The 22269-nt window shown below is 46.6% G+C and overlaps 1 protein-coding gene across 1 annotated transcript in view; it reads right to left on the bottom strand.

Annotated features, from left to right (window-relative positions):
• The window catches only part of celsr3 (cadherin, EGF LAG seven-pass G-type receptor 3), a 45249-nt gene extending 38565 nt beyond the window's left edge, over positions 1-6684 (bottom strand). Inside the window, exons 1-2 of the mRNA XM_041857730.2 lie at positions 6442-6684; positions 2153-5363 (exon numbers count right to left, since the gene is read on the bottom strand). Of these exons, the coding sequence (XP_041713664.2) occupies positions 2153-5363; positions 6442-6684 (3454 nt within the window). The remainder of the gene's footprint in view (positions 1-2152; positions 5364-6441) is intronic.
• Between the last annotated feature and the right edge of the window lie 15585 nt (positions 6685-22269).

Raw genomic sequence — 22269 nt, 5'->3', positions numbered from 1 at the left:
GAGCCACCTAGAAATAACAACTTTAGGTCCCCAGGAGAGGGTTAAATTATGAACACACAAAGTGGCACAGACTCGCATACACACACGGAAACACACACACACATAACCATTGAAAGGAACACATCCATAGCCTGCATTCATTCACAATCTTGCTCATGTGAACACACACACACAGTACAGGCAGTTGTCTGACAGATGATTTCCGCGCTCTGTTTGTTTTAAAAGCCCTTCTCCCCCTGAGGTCTGAACACTCATTATTCTCAGTGCAAAGTAGAACGGAATAAGCCACACAGTCAAAGAGCTCTCTGCAGGCTTATACGGCATCTTTGCAATACAGTGTCTAATCTCCCATTAAACCACATACATGGATACACACACACACAATCCCTTTACACACACATAAGGCATCAGCATAAAAGTGCATTTTACAGACATATGCTTATAGTCTCAGTGATCTGATCTATCTATGCATTATCTTCCCAGATGTACAGATGTATCTACCACGCCATGTGTAAGCTAGTTTACAACTACTGTATGTATAAATGACTCATCCGTAGCATACACACTCACATTGACTATACTGTCCTTACGCTTGCACACACAAATACACCTGGACACACTCACTACAGGATGCATTAGTGTGTGTTGAATAAGTAAAGGATGATGCTAAGAGAGTAGAGGAGAGAAAGAGAGCGAGGGAATTGGGCCCTGCTGTCTATTGTGGTTAAAGTGCATTACAGAGAGATTATTTAATGGGAAAATCCTACAGCTGGAGCAGAAAGAGAAGGATCTCTTTACGGACACTGTAAACTGTGTCAAACTCTCTGGCCATCCCTTGCATGACCAGTCAAGAACACATTTATATACAGTATGTTGGACGGTAAACATGTACAACACACATTTTATAGAAAGCGCAAATCAAATCTCTATTATTTGCCTTTCATGTTTAAATCTCTCTGTCTACACCCATATGTACTGTATAGACAAACACAAACACAGATACACATGCAAGCACACTGACTCTCTCACACACACACACATAAAAGAGGGGAAGTGGTGGTGGTGTGTGTTGGTGTCCCAGGGGAAGAAGACAGACAGATGGACAGAGACAGATATCAGATGAGTACATGCCTGCTGTCCTGCTGTCCTGTTGGGATCTTAGACCGACTGGCTATATTACATCTTAATCTCCCCACTCTCTAGTCTTAGACAAGAGCACGACTCAAAGCCAAGCAAGAGAGAGTGAGAGAGAGGTAGAGATAGAGAGAGAGAGAGAGAGAGAGAGAGAGAGAGAGAGAGAGAGAGAGAGAGAGAGAGAGAGAGAGAGAGAGAGAGAGAGAGAGAGAGAGAGAGAGAGAGAGAGAGAGAGAGAGAGAGAGAGAGAGAGAGAGAGAGAGAGAGAGAGAGAGAGAGAATGTGAAGGGAGGGGAGAAGAGAGGAGAGGGGGAGCCAGGCAGGCAGACACAGACAGCAGCACACACAATGAATCTGACAGACTTGCTCTCAGACTGACTGTATTTCATTATAATCTCATAACACTCCTGCCCTGGAGGAGAGGAGTGGGCAGAGAGAGGCTGAGAAAGGCTGAGTGTGGGAGAGACGGAGGGAGGGCGAGATGGAGGGAGGGAAAGGATGAACAGAGACTCCTACTGCAGAGGGAACATTGAAAGGGACAGGTAGAGAGGGAGATGCACAAACACACACATGAACATACGATCACGCACACATACACAGACAAACAAACACAGATAGACAAACAAACACACACTCTCATTCAAAATCACACACAAATATGCATTAGGCACCCACAATGCAATTGGAATAAAAGCTTTGTAAATAGGCCAGCTCACATAAAAAACACTGACCATATAAAACCTCTTTATTAACAAACTAGAAATGCATGACTGTTGTTCAGTAAAATAAATCATAAACCATCGTTACCAGGCAGTTTATCATACCATGCCACATATCGCCTCTTTCATTTATCTCAACACAAATACATTAATCATGCCTAAGTATTTTAAATGCCCCTTTAGCGCTCAGTCATTCACATTTTCTGACCAGCCCATCCCCCACACTCTTTATCTCCCACACACACACACACAAACCAACACCCTCTCTTTCACACACAAATCTCTCTGTCCCGTCTCACCTGTGACAGTGATGAGCATGGGGGCCACCAAGGCTCTGTTGTTGTCCAGCTTGCGGCTCAGCCGGATCTCCCCGCTGCTGTGGTTGAGCAGCAGCAGGTGCAGCTCGTTGCCCCGGTCGATGGTGTAGTAGAGGCGGTCGCTGACATCCGGGTCGTGGGCCGGCACCCGTCCGATCACCCCGCTGGGGAAACTGTTGGAACGGTTCGACACAAAGTTGTTGAATATAATCTGGAAGTCCTTGAGCTGGGGCCGGTTGTCGTTCTGGTCCACCAGCCGGATGCGCACCGTGGCCCGGCTCACCAGGGGGGCTGAGGTGGACTGGACCACGATCACGTACTCTGAGCGGGCCTCGTAGTCCAGGTCGATGAGGGAGGTGAGCTCCCCAGAGAAGATGTCCATCTGGAAGATCTCAGGAATGTTGCCTTCTACGATCTGGTACATTATCTGAGCGTTGGCCCCCTCGTCTGGGTCTGTGGCTGTAATCTGGGCCACCACTGACCCCACAGCGCTGTTCTCCTTCACTAGAACCTCAAAGTCGTCCGCCGGGAACACGGGTGCGTTGTCGTTGATGTCGAGAACCGTCACCTGGATGTGGACGGGCGTACGCTGTGGAGGCACACCACGGTCCACAGCATACGCCGTCAGCTCATAGAAGGGAACGCTCTCGCGATCCAGACGACGGACCGTGCGTACAATGCCAGATGTGGGCTCGATGGTGAAGTCTCCATCACCGTCCTCCCCATTCTGGAAGGTGTACTGGACGCGGCCATTGGCGTGTGCATCTCGGTCCATGGCGGATATCTGTAGGACGCTAGTGAAAGGTGGGGCGTCTTCACTAACGGTGCCCTGGTACCTGGGGCTGAGGAACTGTGGTGCATTGTCATTCACATCATTCACATTCACCTCTACGTAGGTGGTGTCAGACTTCTGTGGGATGCCATTGTCCCGGGCGGTGATGGCCAGAGTGTAGGTCATCTGGTCCTCATAGTCCAGCTCGGCCTGCAGGGTGATGGCTCCGCTGGACGGGTCGATGCGGAACTGGGGGATGTTGTCCTCCAGGAAGTAGGTGATGCGAGCGTTCTCGCCGACGTCATCATCCGTGGCGCTGATGACCACGACCGTGCTGCCCGGTGGCCGGTCCTCGTTCACAGTCACCGAGTAGTGAGCGCTCTGGAACACGGGCCGGTGCGTGTTGGCGTCCGTGATGTTGACGTGGACCTGGCACGTGTCGTATAGTGTGCGGTCTGAGGCGGTCACGGTCAGAACGTAGCGACGCTCCTGTTTGTAGTCGAGTGGCAGCGCTAGAGAGAGCATCCCCGTCCCCCCAGCTGTGCTTATAGCAAAGCGGTTACGTGTGTTGCCCCCCGTGATCTGATAGGTGACTGCACTGTTGACATCACGGTCGACTGCGGTCACAACGACCACACTGGTGCCCACGGCTGCGTCCTCGTTGAGCCTCACAAAGTACTCTTTCTGCAGGAACTCTGGCCTGTTGTCATTGACATCCATCACTGTTATGGTCACACTGGCTGTGGCGGAGAGAGGTGGGATGCCATAGTCTCTGGCATCCACCCCAAAGAAGTAGTGTTCCACAGACTCCCGGTCCAGAGCCGAGCTGACCGTCACCCAGCCGGTGGCAGAGTTGATGGCGAAGGGCGTGTCAGGGCTGGTGCCAGTCAGCCTGTACTCCAGACGGGCGTTGTCCCCAGAGTCGGTGTCGATGGCCTGGATGTGGAGGATGGAGCTGCCCACGGGGGCGCTTTCCAGCACTGACGCCTGGAACGGCGTAGACACGAAGATGGGAGGGTTGTCGTTGACGTCGGTCACCTGCACGCTGATGATACCCGTATTGTTGGAGAGAGGCGGCCGGCCGTTGTCCTGGGCCCGGACCCTCAGAGTGTACTCCCTCTCTGCCTCAAAGTCCAGAGGTGCAACTACCTGGATCTCCCCTGTCACACTGTCGATGTTGAACTGGCCCCGGCTGTTCCCACTGATGATGTTGTAGTGGACGGCCGCGTTGCTATCCTTATCATAGTCCGTAGCACTTACCCTCAAGATCTCTGAGTGGGGCCGGACGTCCTCCCTCACCGCCACCACATAGCGCTTCTCGCTGAACTGGGGAACGTTGTCGTTCTCGTCCAGCACCGCGATGAAGACCGTAACGGTGGCTGAGCGTGGCCCGGGCTCCTTTCCCTGGTCACTGGCCTCCACGTTGAGGGTGTAGCGCTCGTTGGTCTCCCGGTCGACTGCCCCCCGCGTAGTGATCAGCCCTGAGCGGGGGTCGATCTCGAAAGCGGCACGGGCGGCGGCTGCGGTGTCTCCTATGAAGCGGTAGCGGATGTTGGCGTTGGACGGGGCGTCCAGGTCAGTGGCTCGGAGTTGCAGGATGGGGTAACCCTCTTCCACATTCTCCCGGATGGTTTCCCGGTACTCTGTATGCTCAAAGATGGGCGAGTGGTCGTTGCGGTCGGCCACGGTGATGGCCACCATGGTGGTGCCAGAGAGGCGTGGAGAGCCGTGGTCTAACGCTGTGACCCGGAAGTAATGCAGGTCCATGTGCTCCCTGTCCAGCACCTGGGAGGTGGTGATGAGGCCTGTGTCGGGGTCAATGTGGAAGTAGTCAGTGGATCTGCTGTTCATGAGAGGGGCCATTGTGTAGCTGAGCCTGCCTGCGTCACCTGAGTCTGGGTCTGTGGCTGAAATGGCAATGACTGAGGTGCCTGGGGGCTGGTTCTCTGGTACCTGCACCTGGAAGTTATACAGGGAGAAGTGAGGGTGTCTGTTGGCAGCACGGCGAGCGCGTCCCACCACCAAAACCTCTTTCTCTCTGTCCTCCTCACCTCTATCTTCCACTATCTGCCGTTCCAGGCTTCTCTCTCCCCTGGAACTGTGCCTTTCCTCCTCTTCTTCCCACTCTCCCTGTGTGCTTTCATCCCCCTGCCACTCTTTGTTCCCCCCACCTCCCCCTGCTCCACTCTGTGCCTGTGTGTGGCTGGCCCTCTCCTGACCCTTTCCTCCCTCTCCCTCTGCCTCTACAGTTGCATCTGTTTGGGCTGTGGTTCTCTTTGTTATTCCTTCTGACTCCCACTCCTCCACTTCCTTCTTCCACGCCTCTCTGGCCTGTCTCTCCCCCCTCCCCCACCTGTAATTCGCCTCCCCCAGACCCCTCCTCAACCTCGACCCCCATATGCCTCTCTCGCAGACTGACACCTTCTTGTTGTAATGGCAGCAGTTTACTGGATTTTAATTGCGTGCGCGTGCCCCCCTGTACAGTGGTTAAGCTGTCGCCAGAGCTGCTGTCAACACACGCAGCGTGGAGGCACTCTTCCGGGAACGACCCCTGCTGTGTCTGTGAGCACGGTCCACTCAGATCCGCCGACACCTGTCTACTATCGGCATCATTACTTTCGTCATTCGTTAGAACATTATCCTCTTTGTTCTCCTTGTTGCTATTGTTGTTGTGGTTCTGGTTGTCATTTCTGATGTTGTTATTATTATTGACGTTGTGAACACTCCCGAAAAAGAATGTCTGAAAGTGGTGAGCCGAATCTGCATGTTTAGTTGGGGAATCCTGTGTAGAGGTTTTCATGGGAGCTGTCCACAGTGCCTGTGGTGCTGAACCCATGTTCTGGGAATGGCTAGTGTGGTGGGGGCTAGCTCGTAGCCGGGAATGAAAGTCTGAGTCATCATCCCGTTTAGTCAGGTTGAGCTCGATGGAGAATGAGAAAGGGTTTGTGGTAAAGATATCCCTGTGAGTAACACCAGACTTAATTGCGCGGGCGTGTGCGGAGGCTGATATAGTGAGAGCGGTGATGGAAGACATTACAGGCGTGACGAGAGCTGACTCACTGTGAGCTGGCTCAGACTGAGGGTGAGGATTAGTGGCTCGAGCAGCCAATTCTGATGCCTGTATATCGTCATGGAATAAGGAAAACAAGTTCGTAGAGCTAAGTGAATTTATGTTTTCATTAGCGGTAGGCCTACCTTTAGATAGAAAACAGAGACTATCCGTAATATTTGTGGTGGGGGAAAATTGGATGTCAACATTACTCCCTACTATGCTCCCCCTAGGTCCAATAACGTTGGCTGAATGTCCTCCCCCCACATCCATTTGCTGCAAGCCACAACACCTCTTTCCGGGGAGAGACTCCCAGGGTAACCCCTTGCTCTCTACACGGGATTGAGAGGTCTGTTCTCGGCCTAATTTGTGTGGAGGAGCAGCCCGCACCTTAGGCTTGGTTGTTAGATAAACAGAGGCAAAATCATCATCCTGATCATTTGCGTTTACGTGTTTGTTGCCTTGTGCCTTCTCTCCGTCCATCCTCTGGCCCACACCCATGGCATCCCCAGGACAGTGGCTGGCGCGGAGCCTGTCTCGGATACGCCTGCAGCAACAACCTGTGAGGGCCAACCGCCCTTCAGTAATCCCGGGCGACTGGTAACATCTGGCAGCGCTGCCTGCGACCGCTGAGGTGAGATAGCATGTGTAGGGCCCTTGCGCTCCGCTCCTCCCCGTTCTCCCAATGGCCATAGTCAACCAACGATTGCAACCATTGCTTGTGAGATCAATAGCATTGTGACTGCCCAAATGAGAACAATCCCCGGTGTCCACCTCGCTGGAGTTCAAAGCATTATCGCCCAAATGAGAGTGAGGGCCCCATGTCAGCTGTCCAGGTGGTTGCTTAGCTGTATATATGTGCTGTGTTGGGGGAAGTGGCCGGTAGAGAATCCTTCTACACCTTTCAGAAGCCCCTCTCACGTCCCTAGCCATCTCCAACGCCTCGCTCTCAGGTCCCCGGTGGTGGCCGCGCACAAAGACTCTCCTGGTGTCGGATTTGGAGAGCAGCAGACACGGTGGTATCCGCGCGCACACTCTAGTCCTTTGTACAAACCGCATTTTGCCATTTTGAACCGGGGAAGAGAAAACTGGTGAAACAACGCCCCTCTTCCCACTGCTGCCCCTGCTCCTACCTGCAGGGTGGGGATGCCTGTCTCCATTCCACGGCCCTGTCGCCCCCCCTTCTTCCATGCACAAGGGTCCAAAAGGGTCTCCGTGCGCCCCGTGCCATATAAAAGGACTCCACACCGGGCATTCTGGTCCCGATGGGAGCCGCTGTAACGTCCACCTGGGGCGAATCACCGAGCGACTGTTGCTCGTCAAGAGCCCAGCTTCCCCGGGATGGCTAGGTGTCTCAGGGCAGTGTCCCGCGCTCCAGCGGCTGGGCCCTGCTGCCTTCCCCGGGATAACTGCTAACAAAAGGCTGAGGAGCAGGTGGAGAAGAAGTGGCGAGAGCAGGCAGGAACCCAGTAGCAGTGCAGCCATTAGTCTGGTAAGATCCTTTCTCCTCTCCCCCTTTCTCCCTCTCACCCCTCTCTCTTTCTCTCTCCCTCGCTCTCTATCTTCGAGTGTGTCTCTTCCTCTCTTCCGTCGCCGGCTAGGTCGCCAGCTCCAGCGGCACCAGCCGACACCTTCCCCCGCGCTCCCCCGTTTCTCCTTGGGCCCGGGAAGTTGTCATTTACTCGCTGTGTTCGGTAGAACTCGGGCTGTCGGCGTCAGGGGTGCAGCATCTCTCCCTTTCATTCATATCCAACATGGCTCTCAGCAGACCCCGTGGTACTACCATCCTCGCGTTACACTCTCCTCCTCTCAACACCCCTCCCCCTCGCTGCTCTCTTCCTCCACCTCCCTCTCCCTCTCTACTCACAGAAATAGGAGAGAATGGTTTATTCCAGCGCGCAGGGCTGTTACACCACCCGTAGCCGCCATATCCACAACTGGAAGGCGACTCTATATCTCACAATCATCTTTTAATAAACCAATCTAAATAAATTACATTACATTATAGCCCTATAGCCTATATCAGAACCTAATAGCCATGTAGAATATGAAACCAAATGCCATTTTGGTGATAATGATACATATTTAGGCTTTATTAAATATGAAATTATAACACAGAGGGCACTGTAAATTATATGTATTATTGCACATTTTATGTCACTCGTAGTCTAATAAATGTTGAAGACAGGCCTATGTTATGTACAAAATGAGCTTGCTAAATTGAGCCTCTCCATGACGTCATGCTCGGCCTAAACATCGATGAGTAATTTACAGTAGCCTAGGCTACCACCTATTCATTGGTTTTCTTTCGATATAATCATCACCCTTCACGTATTATTTTAGTTAAACATGAATTTATATGTATATGACCAAATATATTTCCTTGTATTTGCAAAATGGATAAAAAGTTTTCTATATGAAAATATCATTTTTATTCCCAATTTAATCACACAATTAATTCTGCTGGTGAATTATACAACCTATAAAATGAAATCCCCACATTTCGGAAATGGCTGAGGGCGGGAAGGCGTGTCTGGCAGCCTTGGCTTGCATCATCGGATGTGCTGTGGCACAAAATTGATCTGTTAGGAAAACCAATTTGTGTTTCTCTCAGTCTGGCTGCCTGTCGCCGCTGCCACGGTTCCACGCATGTTGAAATATTCATGCTCCAACCACAATAATAATAACGCCAACCCCGGCGCTCTATGCTCTTGCTCTCTCCTGCTCTCCGAGACGAGCTGAGAACTGTCAGTCAGTAGGCGCGAGGAGGCGAGGGTCAGGCGGTTTAGGCAGGCAGCCCTGTTGGGTATCATTGCTCGATCGCCTTGCTCACACACCAACAATAATTGCTGTGAAAAGTAGGTTATGCAGGCGAGCCGCCCTCTCCGTGATTAGGACGGATATGTCTACATGTCAACACGCGCAAAGCCGTCTAGCCAAACTGGCACTTGTGATATCATAGTGAAATAGTGTGAGGAAGAAAATGCAAGTTAAAACTGGATATGATTCCATGATATTCCTAGGTTTAATATAAATAATGTATCTGGATAAACACACTTTTGTATTAATGGAAAGTGCTTGAAATGTGAAGTGACGCCAAAGCGGGGTGCTGTAAAACTGTAGCTGTACATAATGTAAAATCCCGGGCCCTGCGGTCCTAAGGGGAGGCCTGTTGGGCATTTCACCCAAGCTCAGGGTCAATATCATTAACTTAAGAAAGATGAAAGTAATAAAACAAGACAAAAATGTGATGGGATAGATGGGCGAACGAGCAGGCTATGGAAATTTCAGCACTACAGCACTATGGACAGCGCCCATGTCGACTATGCTGAAAGTAGCCTACATAACGAAGCCCTGTTGAACACTTTAACCAAAGAACTGTAAGTCTGAGCAGTCCACAACATGGATATCTTTCCGACGAGAAATGACTAGAAATGTTGGGTAATATTTAGTAGCGCCGTGATCGAACTCATTACAGTGGACAGCGGCACTCCAAATAGGCCTGCTGCATCTCTCGCACCATTTTAGTCCACACACGACCTGTTAAAGGATAGCTCCTACTCAAAATACTTACCTCTTACTCAGAATATGGGTTGCGCGTGAATAAATGTTTGAAATTACAATAAAATAATACAGGCTTAGGCTGTATTATCCAGAGGCCAACCAACTACGTTAATGCAACATTGCTCTGGCCATGCAACATACATTTGACGGTTAAGTGCACTAATTTATCAGCAAATTATACATGTCTCTCGGTTAATGCACATATAGGCCTACGTGCGTGCGTGTGTGTGTGGGCACACGTGCATTTTAGAATTTATAGTAGTGATGGGAAGTTCGGCTCTTTTAACTGACTCGGATCTTCTCGACTCGTTCAGTCAAAAGAACGAATCTTTCGACTAGTTTCGTTCATTTGAGTCAGTAATGCCAGAGCACGCAGGACCAACTACCGGCCAACGATGAACTGAAAACTCGAAAGAGTCATGATTCTACAAGCCTCTCGTTCACATGTCGTTCATCATAAGTGGCTTATTGGAGCTATCATTTGTGACTGAGACTCGCAAAAGTGTGGTTCATACAATGTACATTTGTTGATTGCTAGGCATACAAATAAGATTATTTCTTGATACATTTGAAACGAAATTGTGGCTGCAACCGGACTAGATTGTGAACGACTCTTGGCGGAATGCATTGCTTGACTGCGGTGAGGGTGATAAACACAATATCGTTCGCGAACTGCAGCACCCCAAACGATTCGTTCTCGAGTTCGTTGAGCAAAGGCTGTGTGTATGTTTTGGTTCCACAAAGCTGTGACCATCAATAATCAATTAGACAAAAAATAAATAATAATATATATATATATATATTACCTTTATTTAAACAGGGAGTCACCATTGAGACCAGGGTCTCTTTCGCAATGGAGCCCTGCACATTGGCTACAATTCGTAGACAAAATCAAATCAAAATCAGATAGTACAAAAACAAACTATAATACAGCACAACAAACAATCAAGAAAAACAGCCACATTCTTCAGCAAATAGTTCCCCAATAAATTTTTTTAAATTGCAGTGTATTTTGAAGTTGTTTCCAGCAATGAGGTGCATTAAAACTAAAACCGGATTTACCTAATTCGGTGGAGAGAACCAATCCTGTGGCTACGTTAAGAACGAAATTAGGTAAATTGAAAGCTTGTGTAGTAGGGTTTTGTAAACAAAATGGGAGTAATTAATTGATCTATGGTACTTTAATGAGGACCAGCCAACCTTTTGATACAGGATGCAGTAGTGAGTATTAAAACTGTCAACAGTGATAACACGAATGGCGCTATGGTAGACGGCATCCAAAGATTTAAGACTAGTGGCTGCTGCAATCTGGTAAATGGTGCACCATAATCAAGAACCGGCAGGAAAGTTGACTGTACAATCTGCTTCCTGCTATTTAGGGAGGCAATATCTATTTCTAAAAAAATAAGCCCACTTTAAGTCTTAGCTTTTTAACTAGCTCATTCTTGTGTTTTTTAAACATTAAGTCTTTGTCAATCCAAATGCCCAGGTATTTGTAGGCTTCAATGGGAGAACTATCCAATTAATAAATACAGCTGCGGAAAGAATTAAGAGATCACTGCAAAATTATCAGTTTCTCTGGTTTTACTATTTATAGGCATGTGTTTGTGTAAAAATAACTTTTTTGTTTTATTCTATAAACTACTGACAACATTTCTCCCAAATTCCAAATAAAAATATTGTCATTTAGAGCATTTATTTGCAGAAAATGACAACTGGTCAAAATAACAAAAAATATGCAGTGTTGTCAGACCTCGAATAATGCAAAGAAAATAAGTTCATGTTCATTTTTAAACAACAAAATACTACTGTTTTAACTTAGGAAGAGTTCAGAAATCAATATTTGGTGGAATAACCCTGATTTTCAATCACAGCTTTCATGCGTCTTGGCATGCTCTCCACCAGTCTTTCACATTGATGTTGGGTGACTTTATGCCACTCCTGGCGCAAAAATTCAAGCAGCTCGGCTTTGTTTGATGGCTTGTGACCATCCATCTTCCTCTTGATCACATTCCAGAAGTTTTCAATGGGGTTCAGGTCTGGAGATTGGGCTGGCCATGACAGGGTCTTGATCTGGTGGTCCTCCATCCACACCTTGATTGACCTGGCTGTGTGGCATGGCGCATTTTCCTGCTGGAAAAACCAATCCTCAGAGTTGGGGAACAATGTCAGAGCAAAAGGAAGCAAATTTTCTTCCAGGACAACCTTGTACGTGGCTTGATTCATGCGTCCTTCACAAAGACAAATCTGCCTGATTCCAGCCTTGCTGAAGCACCCCCAGATCATCACTGATCCTCCACCAAATTTCACAGTGGGTGCGAGACACTGTGGCATGTAGGCCTCTCCAGGTCTCCGTCTAACCATTAGACGATCAGGTGTTGGGCAAAGCTGAAAATTGGACTCATCAGAGAAGATGACCTTACTCCAGTCGTCTACGGTCCAATCCTTATGGTCTTTTGCAAACTTCAGCCTGGCTCTTCTTTGCTTCTCATTGATGAAGGGCTTGTTTCTAGATTTGCATGACTTCAGCCCTGCCCCTAGGAGCCTGTTTCGAACCGTCCTCGCCGTGCACTTCACCCCAGCTGCCGTTTGCCATTCTTTTTGTAGGTCACTTGATGTCATCCTACGGTTGTTGAGTGACATTCGAATGAGTTGGCGGTCATCCCGGTCAGTAGAGAGTCGTTTTCGCCCTCTGCCGGTCTGTAGCTTTGTTGTCCCCAATGTCTACTGCAGGGTTCTTCAATTCCGGTCCTGGAGGGCCGAAACACCTCTGTTTTTCATCCTCTCCTTCTAATCAGGGGCTAATTCAGACCCCTGGACACCAGGTGAGTGCAATTAACTACCAGGTAGAAATAAAAAACAGAAGTGTTTCGGCCCTCCAGGACCGGAATTGAAGAACCCTGGTCTACTGCTGTACCTTGTTCTTATGAACCGCCGTCTTTGAAATTTTAAGGATGGAAGCAACCTGACGCTCACTGTATTCCTCTGCAAGTAAAGCCAGAATTGAACTTTCCTTTTCAACTCTTTTGGCATGGTCAATAGTTATGTTTTGATTAATATTACTTTTGAGGTACTATTAGCACTGTTTTTGCCATCCAGCTGGTCCTATTGCAAGAGGATAGTGATGACCACAGCAGTGGTTTTTATACTTTTCCTCGTTAAATAAGATTTGGTTCATGTGATCACCTAATCAGTACCTAATTCAGTAGAATGAGGTGTGCCTGTGTTGGAATTCAACAGACACTGGAATGGAATGACTGTCATACATGTAGAGATGCTGATTTAAGAAAAATGTGCAGTGGTCTCTTAATTTTTTCCACAGCTGTATGTAGTTCATTACATTCATTCTTGCACCATGTGATCAATTAGCCTATCAGTTCAAAACATGTACAGTGGGGAAAAAAAGTATTTAGTCAGCCACCAATTGTGCAAGTTCTCCCACTTAAAAAGATGAGAGAGGCCTGTAATTTTCATCATAGGTACACGTCAACTATGACAGACAAATTGAGAAAAAAAAATCCAGAAAATCACATTGTAGGATTTTTAATGAATTTATTTGCAAATTATGGTGGAAAATAAGTATTTGGTCACCTACAAACAAGCAAGATTTCTGGCTCTCACAGACCTGTAACTTCTTCTTTAAGAGGCTCCTCTGTCCTCCACTCGTTACCTGTATTAATGGCACCTGTTTGAACTTGTTATCAGTATAAAATACACCTGTCCACAACCTCAAACAGTCACACTCCAAACTCCACTATGGCCAAGACCAAAGAGCTGTGAAAGGAAACCAGAAACAAAATTGTAGACCTGCACCAGGCTGGGAAGACTGAATCTGCAATAGGTAAGCAGCTTGGTTTGAAGAAATCAACTGTGGGAGCAATTATTAGGAAATGGAAGACATACAAGACCACTGATAATCTCCCTCGATCTGGGGCTCCACGCAAGATCTCACCCCGTGGGGCCAAAATGATCACAAGAACGGTGAGCAAAAATCCCAGAACCACACCGGGGGACCTAGTGAATGACCTGCAGAGAGCTGGGACAAAAGTAACAAAGCCTACCATCAGTAACACACTACGCCGCCAGGGACTCAAATCCTGCAGTGCCAGACGTGTCCCCCTGCTTAAGCCAGTACATGTCCAGGCCCGTCTGAAGTTTGCTAGAGTGCATTTGGATGATCCAGAAGAGGATTGGGAGAATGTCATATGGTCAGATGAAACCAAAATAGAACTTTTTGGTAAAAACTCAACTTGTCGTGTTTGGAGGACAAAGAATGCTGAGTTGCATCCAAAGAACACCATACCTACTGTGAAGCATGGGGTGGAAACATCATGCTTTGGGGCTGTTTTTCTGCAAAGGGACCAGGACGACTGATCCGTGTAAAGGAAAGAATGAATGGGGCCATGTATCGTGAGATTTTTAGTGAAAACCTCCTTCCATCAGCAAGGGCATTGAAGATGAAACGTGGCTGGGTCTTTCAGCATGACAATGATCCCAAACACACCGCCCGGGCAACGAAGGAGTGGCTTCGTAAGAAGCATTTCAAGGTCCTGGAGTGGCCTAGCCAGTCTCCAGATCTCAACCCCATAGAAAATCTTTGGAGGGAGTTGAAAGTCTGTGTTGCCCAGCGACAGCCCCAAAACATCACTGCTCTAGAGGAGATCTGCATGGAGGAATGGGCCAAAATACCAGCAACAGTGTGTGAAAACCTTCTGAAGACTTACAGAAAACGTTTGACCTGTGTCATTGCCAACAAAGGGTATATAAGAAAGTATTGAGAAACTTTTGTTATTGACCAAATACTTATTTTCCACCATAATTTGCAAATAAATTCATTAAAAATCCTACAATGTGATTTTCTGGGAAAAAAATTCTCATTTTGTCTGTCATAGTTGACGTGTACCTATGATGAAAATTACAGGCCTCTCTCATCTTTTTAAGTGGGAGAACTTGCACAATTGGTGCCTGACTAAATACTTTTTTCCCCCACTGTATATTGCTTCTCTATGCTGCCTGCAGCATGATCTATTTTTCTGCGCTCATATAGGCCTATGAAGGAAAGCTGTTGGTCGGATAACGTCTCCGGAGCCGCTGAGCAGCGTATTAATCCTGCTGTAGAATTCATTGCTGCCAGCCAGCCAGCAGGTCAAACGAACGAGTCACTCAGAAGAGTCATTCAAAAATAACGAATCGTTCGCAAACTGCACATCACTAATTTATAGAAACAGCACACTTTCCAAAAACCTGGTGTGTCCAAATTTAGCTGGATGGCTCCCCTCCCTTCCACGCAACGGTGGATCAATAAGCGCCTCCTCACTGGGAGTCTCCTGTCTATCTGCCGCGAGCCGCAATGCAATACCCTGCTTTTCAACAGTGTGAGTTACCATGGGAACAGCGAACATGGGGTACTTTTAGCCTGTGGTGGATTATACCCCGCCGAGGGGTCGAGTGTGCAGGGAGGGAGGGGCGCTGTGAGGGCTTTCTTCACTCATTTTGCCTGTCAGTCACTTACTCTGTGGCCTAATTCCATGCCCCCCGCCCCTCTCTCCTTGTCTGACCAGGCCCGGTGCCACAGAGTCCCCAGACCCTTTCCCCCTCCCTGAAATCCTGAGCGGCAGGTGGTAGCGGCGGCACGGTGAACATTTGGCCTCGACTGGAAATTATGCGGCAGTCTCCGGAGAACCATCACACACGAGAGGTGATGGAGGTGTGAGGGAACGCACATAGATTGATGGGTAGGCCAATCGTGTCGTTTGCCAATGCCAACCAATCGCCTGTTGTCATCAACATTGACAATTTATGCGAGAGGAGAAGGCCAGGGCCCTGGCCGTCCTGCCACTCAGACAGGTCGACACAGAGGGTCGCTATCCGGGAAGACCCCCTCCATCCCTCCTTTCTCTGATGACATATGGCAGCAGCTGCGTGGCGCGTGTGGGGTGATTGTGCGAATCTTGCCACAGCTTATATAGGGCCTATGGGTTGCGCGTGAATAATACAGCATTAAGACTCTGCACGCTACGCTGACGTGAATACCAAACAGCCAAGAAAGATAAAGGGCCCTTAGCTCTCCTTGATCTCACAGTTGATTAGAGACCATTCATTTATTCATTGTTCGGGCCTCGAGTCCTATTGCAACCTGTTTTCCTCTCATGTTTGAAGTATGTTTTCCTTCTTGCCTTCAACAGAGTCAACCAAAAGGATGATGATGTCATTAATTATTTGGGGAGATTAGCCCTATGTGATTAGGCCACAGGGTCTGTATGTTCGTTATCTGGCTGCTAGTTTATTAGATTCAGACAGGGGCCTAGAGCTTGGCCAATTTGATCATGAAATTACTGCCTCTACCATCCTATACACAAACACATCAATCCACCATTCTGGGTTCCATTATAAATCAACACTTTTTAAAACAACCATGTGGCTAGGTAATTTAAAAAAAAAAATTGGACAGATTTCTCTGTCATATAAACATCTAAAGCAAATATAATGAAAATCTCTTGAAATGAAGAAGAGAGAGCAGCAGGTTCACTAACACACACACACAGTTTTATTCAGGTCACAGAGTTTTGTTTATTTTAAACGAGTGATGAGAGAGACTGTGTCGATGGATGAAGGGAAAGTGACACAGAGAGAGAAAGAGAGACAAGTACATTTTCAGTGTAGGCAAACGACAGTAAACCATTTTTTTAAAGGATGCTCTGTGTGAGTGTGTGTGTGTCAGAAAGAATGTGTGTTTGTGTGTGTGTGTGGGGGGGGGGGGCGGGGGTTGTAGTTTTTTAGGCCAGCTGTGTGTTGTCTCAAATCAGCTAGTGACACAAAATCACTGAAGAAAGAGAAAGAGAGAAAGAGAGAGAGAGAGAGAGAGAGAGAGAGAGAGAGAGGGGGGTGAAGAGCGGGAGAGAGAGTAAGTTGACATTTAAAAAGGAGAATGATGAAAAATTATGCAGCACAGATATAAATATCAGCCCATGTTATTCCCTTGCATTCCCTGAACAAATGCTTTGATCCCCATTGCTCTCTCACTACACATACACAATCCCCCCAAGCCTAGAACGTATCAAACTGCCATGGCACTTATTATGGAAATGTTCTAAAGAATGTGAACATTCAGATAGAACACAGATGTAAAAATACCTCAAATGAAATCTTTCACGATGAGGGAATATTCAGAACATAAATCCCTATTGCCATATTACCAATGACAGACAGAGTCACTGTAATAGATATAGATTGAGATCTAGATCAGTAGGCTACATGATGAGGTCATGAGATTCTAGAGCAATATTTGCTAGGTCTAAGAGCTAGCAGAGCCACAGCGCTATCAGGCTGGATCTATCCAAGCTGGATTCACTTCAGATGAGATCAGGCTGGATGGAGGATCCCTATCACACTACTGTGGTCTGGGTCGCATCAGACTGGCGCCTGGTGGCCGCCGGCCCAGGTCACACTGGAATATGGATCCATTTCAGATGGGAACCCGACCAATCCAAATTGGATCAGCAGCAGCAGAATGGCTGGATCTCTATCACTGGGTATTGTAGGTATCACTATCAGCAGAGATCAGTAGGACTTTATGGGACTTCATCAGCATTAGCTAAAGAAGTGTATTATCCTTATAAGCAGAGCTACTAAACTAGGGTCCTGGAGGGCTTGAACCCAGCAGGGGGCTTCCCAGCCCCGGCCTCATGCTGACTCTAGATCATTATTGCTGGATGTGCAGTTACTTTGATATAGGAGCTTCTCAACCATGTGGCTGGTTAAGAGGATGGTTGAGAGGATATTGGATTAAATTAAAGTGCTGGGAGTTGGTCAATATCCATGCTGGTACCTCTTCCCCTTTGACATCAGTTGAACAGTGATGTGATTTAATCAGCTACTAAACAGGCTTCAACCTGTTTTGTTGGCCTGTGAATATGTGAATGTAGATTTAAGCGTGCACACACATGCGTACATAAACGTCTGAGAAAACAAATCAGGAAATAAATGATTATAAGCACAGTTAAAGCAGCAGTCAGCAGTAGAAACAATACCAAAGAGACTCCCCGCCACTGTTTCGGTAAAAAGCTGAGGGATGGGGCTGAAGAAATTTAACCACTCTCAAATTCATAGACAGAGCTGTGGATGCAAGGACTGACCATCCATCACATGCAGCTGGTGGTACCTTAATTGGGGAGGACAGGCTCATTGTAATTGCTAGAATGGAATGAATGGAATGGTATCAAACACATCAAACATGTGGTTTCCATGAGTTTGATACTATTCCATTCACTCCATCCCAGCAATTATTATGAGCCGTCCTCCTCTCACCAGCCTTGTATCCGGAGCCATCCATATCAATTATAGTTTTAACCATGATTTAAGGCTATATAGTGTTAATTTACATTTACTTTGTTTACAAACATTGGAGTAAAATAACCTTATATTTTGGGTTCTGATGGGGTACAACAGTTGAACTAAGCTCATGAGGCAATTACGTTATATTATTCAAGAATCAATGGGTACAAAGCATTAACTTATAAATCTAAAAATGGATGCAGCAGCTGCTGATTTCCCCTTTAAATAATCATAATCCACTAATTCAGAGAATCATTCAACCAATGGATGGTCGGTCTCATTTGCTCACAATTAGGTATCCAGTATACAGAAATTCAAATTCAACCAGTTCCCTAATTTGTATTCAACCAAGGTAGAGTGAGGAGGAGAGAAAGGAAAGGGAGCCACAAAACGAGAGAGAGGCAGAGAGGGAGAGAGGAGGGCTGGGTGGCAGCTGTTGCATGAGGAGTTTATCTGATTAAATCTCCGGGCCCCATCTCCGGGCCCCTGCCCCTGCCATCAACCAACAACTATAACCCAACCCCCACAAATTCAAGTTCTCCTCTCACCACAATGTGCACGTTCAAAGACACCCTGGGACTCGCTCAACAGGACCAACATTCACTTGAAAATAAGCGAGCCTGATGTGCAAAGTTGCCCCTGTGTTATAAAGACACAATTTATCTTTCAGATAGAATCCCTATCGCTCTCTTCGTCACAGTCACCACTGCCTCTGTGTTCAAAGTGGCTCTGTGACTCACATAAGAAGAAGCACATTAAGTAGAACATATCCTGGATGTTCTAACTGATATCAGTCACTGTGTTGTTGTGTTAGACATCATTTATGTTATCTGGCAGCGGTGAGGGTCTCTCTGTTAGCCTCCCTCCACCCCCAATCTCTCATCCTGTCATTTCCTGGCTCGGTAGGGTATAACCAGCCAGTCAGCCAAAGCACTTAAATACACATCAATATCAGTAGCCTAGCCTACTCCCTCCTTGCCTTCTTTCTCCTCCACACCACCCATTTCCCTCCTCCCTCCCTCCTGTTCTCTCTCTCTTTGGCAACCACAAAGAACTCTATTCTCATGGGCATCACTGACCTCATTCATCTCCCTGTTTTCTCCCTCCTTTAAGACAGTAGATTTGCTCATAGCGTTTACTCGGCATGCTCTCCTCCTTTCCCTTTACATACATCCCTCCATTTTTTAACTCCTTTCATGTTCACATCCTCTTTTCTCTCTCTCCTCCGTCTATTGTCTCTGGCCAACCAAGGCCTGAGGGGAGTGATTGACAAGCAGGCAGGGTAAGAGAAGGGGAGAGCTGTGATAGCAGGAGATGAAAAGCAAGGCTGCCTGCTGGTGGACTGTCTGTCAGGTGGTTGAAATATATTTCATCAATAGACCTCCACCCCGTGGCTATGTTCTTGTACTGCACGACCCCTGCCTAGTCTTGTCAGACTTCTAAAGCCAGACTTTTTTAACTCATTGGCTGTGGGGAATGGGAACACACACACGCACACACACACATACAAAAAACACAGTTTTCAAACTGCAATAACCAGTCCCATATTCCCATGATTTTAAAAAGCTAAAGTCAAAGCATTGCATCATGTTGCACCAGAAATCTAGCCAGTATATGGTAATCTGAGTATTTATTCACAAATATGAAAGATAATGGTTAATAAACTACGGGAAATCAACTAGGCTTCAGTGCTGTAAACCTACTGCCTTCTATTCCCCTGCTAAATGGATAAACCAAACTGCTGGAGTCAGAAACAGATTATTCCCCACATAAAGCAGACAGTGTAACAATGAACTTAGTGTCACCCCATACATCTGCCCTGTAAAACCCTGTCTCCCTCAAGAGGTTTGGTCTGAAGTCAGCAAACTGTGTCTCAACCTCGCGTCGGGGAAGACTGTGGGGGTAAAAGAGCAGAGGTGTGTGTATTGAGATCTGGGGTGTATTTATTAGGCACTAAACGGAAGGAAACAGAATAAAACAGTGAGGGACTACCTAAACATTTCCAATCAGAAAGGCTCAATTTCGTTTTACATTGCAAAGCATTTTACTACAGTGTGCCATAATGAATAGGTCAGTGGAGGCTGGTGGGAGGAGCTATAGGAGGATGGGCTCATTGTAATGTCTGGAATGGTATGAAACCATTTATTCCATTCCAGCCATTACAATGAGCCCATCCTCCTATAGCTCCTCCCACCAGCCTCCTCTGGAATATGTTTACCCATGGTGGTGGTGGTGTTGGGAGGCCAGACAGCTGCAGCCTGTGGAGAGCTCCAAGGCCAGCTGTTCCGTCTCATTATGGGGGGGTCAAAAGGACACCACGGGAGGGGAGGGAAAAATAATCACTACATTTTTCATTCAGAGAGCATAAGAGCGTGGTGTGGCAGGACCAGCTAATGATGAGGAGAGAGCTCTTACATTCCCCATAGTCGCCTACGTGGGGAAGATTCTAATTGCGTGGCTCCGTCGCCCATTTTAATTGCCTAGGGTGAACTTGAGCATCCATCCTTTCTTTTATCAGCGCTATATTATCTGATATTGCCTACAAATTAATTATCTCATAACCAATTATTTCCGTAATCCCCAGGCATTATCCAACCATTTATAGATTTTTCCCCGTAACTTGTCACACTTAAAGCTGGAATACTTAGTTGCTAAATACATTTTTGGACTTACAAATTAATATATTTACACCAATTGATTCTTGAAGAATTTAGCTTATAAATGCCTCATGAGTTTAGTTCAACTGTTGTACCTCCTCAAAAACACAAAATATAAGCTTGTTTTATTCCAATGTTTGTAAACAATATATACTATACAAAAATATAAACGCAACAATTTTAAAGATTTTACTGAGTTACAGTTCGTATAAGGAAATCAGTCAACCGAAATAAATTCATTAGGCCCTAATCTATGGATTTCACTTGACTGGGCAGGAGTGCAGCCATCGCACTCTAACGACTCCTTGTGGCGGGCCGGGCACCTGCAGGCTGACTTCGGTCGTCAGTTGAACGGTGTTTCCTCTGACACATCGGAGCAGCTGGCTTCCGGGTTAAGAAGCGCGGTTTGGCGGGTCATGTTTCGAAGGAAGCATGACTCAACCTTTGCCTCTCCCAAGCCCATTGGGGAGTTCAAGCGATGAGACAAGATCGTAATCACAAAATTGGGGAGAAAAATGGGGTAAAAAGATAAAGATTTAAGAAATAAATACTTCCTGCAGTCAGCAATCCAAATTGCACGCTCCCTCAAAACTTGAGACATCTGTGGCATTGTGTTGTGTGACAACATTTTAAATAAAAGGCCACTTTAAAATCTGCTAATTTTAAAGTGGCCTTTTATTGTCCCCAGGATAAGGTGCACCTGTGATCATGATGTTTAATCAGCTTCTTGATATGCCACACCTGTCAGGTGGATGGATTATCTTGGCAAAGGAGAAATGCTCACCAACAGGGATGTAAACAAATTTGTGCATAACGTTTGAGAGAAATAAGCTTTTTGTGCATTTGGAAAATGTCTGGGATTTTTTATTTCAGTTCATGAAACATGGAACGAAGACTTTACATGTTACATTTTTGTTCAGTGTAAATATAAACAAACACTGTATAGCCTCAAGACATGGTTAAAACGATCATTTTGATATCATGGATGTCAGTCCATGCATCCATATCTCGATCTATGAATTTGAGGGTGGTTAAACTTCTTCAGGCCCATCCTTCAGCTTTTACCAAATCAGAGGCGGGGTGACCGCTTTGTTATTGGTTCAATTAAGGATTCTAGCATTAAAATGAACCAAACAGTGGCACACAGTGCTGCAATATGATACATATACAAACCTTCACACACTTTACACACACAGCAGCAGGGTCAGAGGTCAACACGCATTTATTGATCAAAACTGTGAAGGTGAAAAATATATTGATCCGATGCACTGTTGACATAAACTTTGTAGGTGAGAGAGTTAGAGAGAATGAGAGAGAGTGTGTGTGAAGCTTGGATCACCACCAAAACACAAACGTACACAATAATAAAAGTCCAAGATATGGCACAGAGCAACAATGGAGAACTGGGGTCTGGGGCAGTACAGTATAGTATGTACTATGGCACAGGAGAATTACTGCGTGGTGGTGGATGATTAGTCCATGGCACATATACAGTGCATTCGGAAAGTATTCAGACCCCATCCCCACATTTTGTTACGTCACAGCCTTATTCTAAAATTGATTAAATACACATTTTCCTCATCAATCTACACGCAATATCCCATAATGACGAAGCGAAAACTGACTTTTAGACATTTTTGCAAATGTATTAACAATAAAAAACAGAAATACCTTATTTACATAAGTATTCAGACCCTTTGCTATGAGACCTGAAATCGAGCTC

The sequence above is a fragment of the Coregonus clupeaformis genome, chromosome 30 (assembly GCF_020615455.1).
Source record: "Coregonus clupeaformis isolate EN_2021a chromosome 30, ASM2061545v1, whole genome shotgun sequence".
Lineage (NCBI taxonomy): Eukaryota > Metazoa > Chordata > Actinopteri > Salmoniformes > Salmonidae > Coregonus > Coregonus clupeaformis.
This window is presented reverse-complemented; position numbering and strand designations above follow the sequence as displayed.